The 3,357-nt window shown below is 38.5% G+C and overlaps 1 protein-coding gene across 1 annotated transcript; it reads left to right on the top strand.

The window, feature by feature from the left end:
• The first annotated feature begins 1,570 nt into the window (after positions 1 to 1,570).
• On the top strand, positions 1,571 to 1,978 carry LOC145681908 (general transcription factor II-I repeat domain-containing protein 2-like). The gene has a single exon (XM_081753511.1). The coding sequence runs from the start codon at positions 1,571 to 1,573 to the stop codon at positions 1,976 to 1,978; it is 408 nt and encodes a 135-aa protein (XP_081609637.1).
• Positions 1,979 to 3,357: the final 1,379 nt, after the last annotated feature.

Consider the following 3,357-nt stretch of genomic DNA (forward strand, 5'->3'; position numbering starts at 1 on the left):
AACCGCCCCTTAGCTATGAAAAATTACATTGATGTTGTGAGTGCAAAAATAGTGTCCTAATGTAGCGCACTTACTACGGAACTATCCCCTTGTGTGCCAAATGCGAGTGGTTCGCAGAAGGCTGTCTTGCAGTCTTATTGTGGAATGGCGTCAATTAGCGTGGCTGTGTTGTAGTAGGCATCTACGCAACTTGTGAGTGATATACAAAGTCCGATGCTCTGGTGTTACGTATGGAATTTCTGTATAACAGGATAGAAAATGTTGCATTCAGTAGAAGGTTGTGTCCAGGCATTCACAGTCGTGTAAGAGTATAGACCAGGGGTCTTCAACCCGCGGACCGCCGGGCCCAATTTTGTGACCCACTAAAATATTGTCTGTAATCATGGTAAGTTACATTTCATCACCTTCTTCCGTTTAGGAGAAACTGGTAAAAGAGAGATGATAAGTTTTTGAATTATTATGACTCTTGCCGGGCCACATATTTCCATTCTGTACATTATTTGGGGTATACTGTCTGGGGGAAGATGAGAACCTTGGTTCGTTCCACTCAATTCCTGACAACAGGATAGTTCAAGTTTAGCTTGTTTCCTCAAATATATTTCCTTATGATGCGAAAACTGGATTTACACCGTTGTAACTCTTAAAAGCGACCACCTTATATTTTAAATTGAAATACAAAGGAGGATCGAGCCAAGAATTTAACTTTTTCCAGACAATTCTGCCACATAATTACATTCCCCCTTTCTTATTGTTTCCATTTTTTGAAGTACAAGGTCGTAAATTCCATTTCCGCATTAATAGTAACTGTATCCAAACCAAAAGAAAAAAACTTTAACTACCTGTAGTCAGGAATTGACTGGAACGAGCTAATGATCTCTCCTTTCCACCAGACAGTAATACTTCAAACAATGTTTAGAATGAAAATATGCTGTCGGGCCTCAATAATTCGAAACACGCTGGGGTTGCAACACTGCACATCTGGAGTCTATCATGCCGATTGATTCCCTTCCTTGCCAAAGTGATTGGACTCGCCCTCCTCGCGCTCCTCCCCTATTAAATCATTTGCTGCTCATTTGTTTGCCTAGTTCACTTGCTTGTATTGTTTGCTTGTGTGTGAGATTGTTTTATTTCCGTGCAGTTACACAATAATGGAACATGCTTCTCTAGCAAAAAGTGTAAGATTACAGACGAACATAGAGTTTTTCAAGAAAAATGGACGAACCTGTATTTTTTGTAAGTATGAAAGACAGTCTAGTGTGTTTAATTTGTACTAACTCGTTGTCTCCTATGAAGGAATACAATCTGAAGAGACATTACGAAACAAAACACGCTTCCCAATTTGAAGAATTCCAAGGATAATTTCGTGTGGATAAAGTTGCAGAATTGAAGAATAAACTCCGAGACCAGCAAAGCACATTTACAAGGTGTAATTCCGAACATGACTCCATTGCAAAAGTAAGTTATATCATAGCCCAATAAATTGCTACACGGTCAAAACCTTTGACTGATGGGGAATTTGTGAAAAACTGAATGGTAGCAGCAGCTGAAATTTTGTCCTGATAGAAAGAAAATGTTTTCCAAAGTGAGTTTGTCTGGTGTTACTGTGCGAAGAAGAGTAGAAGAACTGGCAGGGGATATCGAAAATACACTTAAAGAACATGCTTCTCAGTTCGTTTATTACTCACTGGCTGTTGATGAAAGTTGTGATGTATCTAATACAGCGCAATTAGCTATCTTCGTCAGAGGTATTACAAAAACCTTTAGCGTTTGTGAGGAGCTGGTAGCTCTTTTTCCTTTAAAAGGTACCACGAAAGGCAGTGATATTTTAAAGGCCGTCTTGTTGTCCATGGAGCGATACAACTTAAGCCTTAAAAATATCCCTGGTGTTATAACTGACGCGGCTCCTACAATGATTGGCAAGAATGAAGGTTTTGTGACATTATTACGTAGTGAGGCAAAAGCGCGTGGAAACAAATAGATTGTATCTTATCATTGCATTCTGCACCAGGAAAATTTGTGCGCCAAAAGTGTAGGTTTCAAGGAAATTATGAAAGACGTTATTAAAATTGTGAACTTTATAAGATCACGAGGACTGAATCACAGACAGTTCCAAGCATTCCTTAGTGATTTGGATGCAGAATACGGTGACGTGCTCTACTTTTCAGAAATTCGTTGGTTCAGTGCAAATAAAGTGCTTAAAAGTTTTTAACCTTAAGGATGAGATAAGTGAATTCATGGCTAGTAAAGGTAATGAACTTGAACAGTTCAATGATCCGGTCTGGATGGCTGATTTAGCCTACCTCACGGACTTACAGCGCACCTCAACGATTTGAACACTAAACTCCAAGGGAAGAACAACTTGGTAACTCATCTTTATGACCATGTGAAAGCTTTTGAATCCAAACTACGCTTGTGGGAAAATCAGTTTAAAAATGGTGATCTCACACACTTTCCAGCGCTGTCGCAGCAGAAGGTTCAAGAGAGTGAGAAGTATGCTGAAGCTGTTTCAGCGCTAAGGCATGAATTCTCTACAAGATTTCAAGATCTCCGGCCACAGAGCAACATGTTTCAGATATTCTCCAGCCCATTCACTGTAGATGTCGAAAGTGCCCCAGGCAACATGCAGTGTAATACTAATTGAGATGCAGTGTAGTACTGAACTCAAAGGAAAATTCAACACTGTGGACTTGATAGAGTTTTATTCCAAATATGTGAAAGACGATGAATTCCCAGTTTTATACAATCATGCCCTTTCTATTGCCTCTCTGTTTGGTACAACTTATGCATGTGAACAGCTGTTTTTCAAAATGAAAAATGTGAAATCAAAGTGAATACAAGTAACTTTTTGGAAAAATAATTTTTAGTTAGAAAAAGTTTAACTATATTTGTTTCTTATATATTATTTATAATAATTAATAATTTAGAAAAATTTTACACTGTTCGTTTTAACTGTTACGAGTAATTTACGATTTGCAATTGAACTTTCTACTGGTCAACTTGCATTTATGTTTAATGTGTAAAAAACAAGCAGTATTTTTTATTACTGAATAACATCATATATATAGCAATTACTTTGTGGACTTGACCGGCCCTGCAGTCTTTTATGAATATGAAAATGGCCCGCCATACGAAAAAGGTTGAAGATCACTGGTACAGACGTTGGTGTTTAAGTAAAATTGATTGTTAATCTGTACATACCTGTGCAATGGCAGATTACTCTGCCCACGAGCTGGCAGATATGCATCTCATTTATGGAGAGGCAGAGACGAGGCGTTTATATTATGACCGCGCCTTCAAAGGAGAGTAACTTTCTCCGTATTTCTTCCACATCTCCATATTCGCCTTCGAGAGATAGGG

The sequence above is a fragment of the Thermobia domestica genome, chromosome 3 (assembly GCF_964235325.1).
Source record: "Thermobia domestica chromosome 3, izTheDome1.hap1.1, whole genome shotgun sequence".
Lineage (NCBI taxonomy): Eukaryota > Metazoa > Arthropoda > Insecta > Zygentoma > Lepismatidae > Thermobia > Thermobia domestica.

Excerpts from the sequence above, each read along its gene's own strand:
- LOC145681908 (XM_081753511.1), top strand. The coding sequence starts at position 1,571 with ATGTTTTCCAAAGTGAGTTTGTCTGGTGTTACTGTGCGAAGAAGAGTA.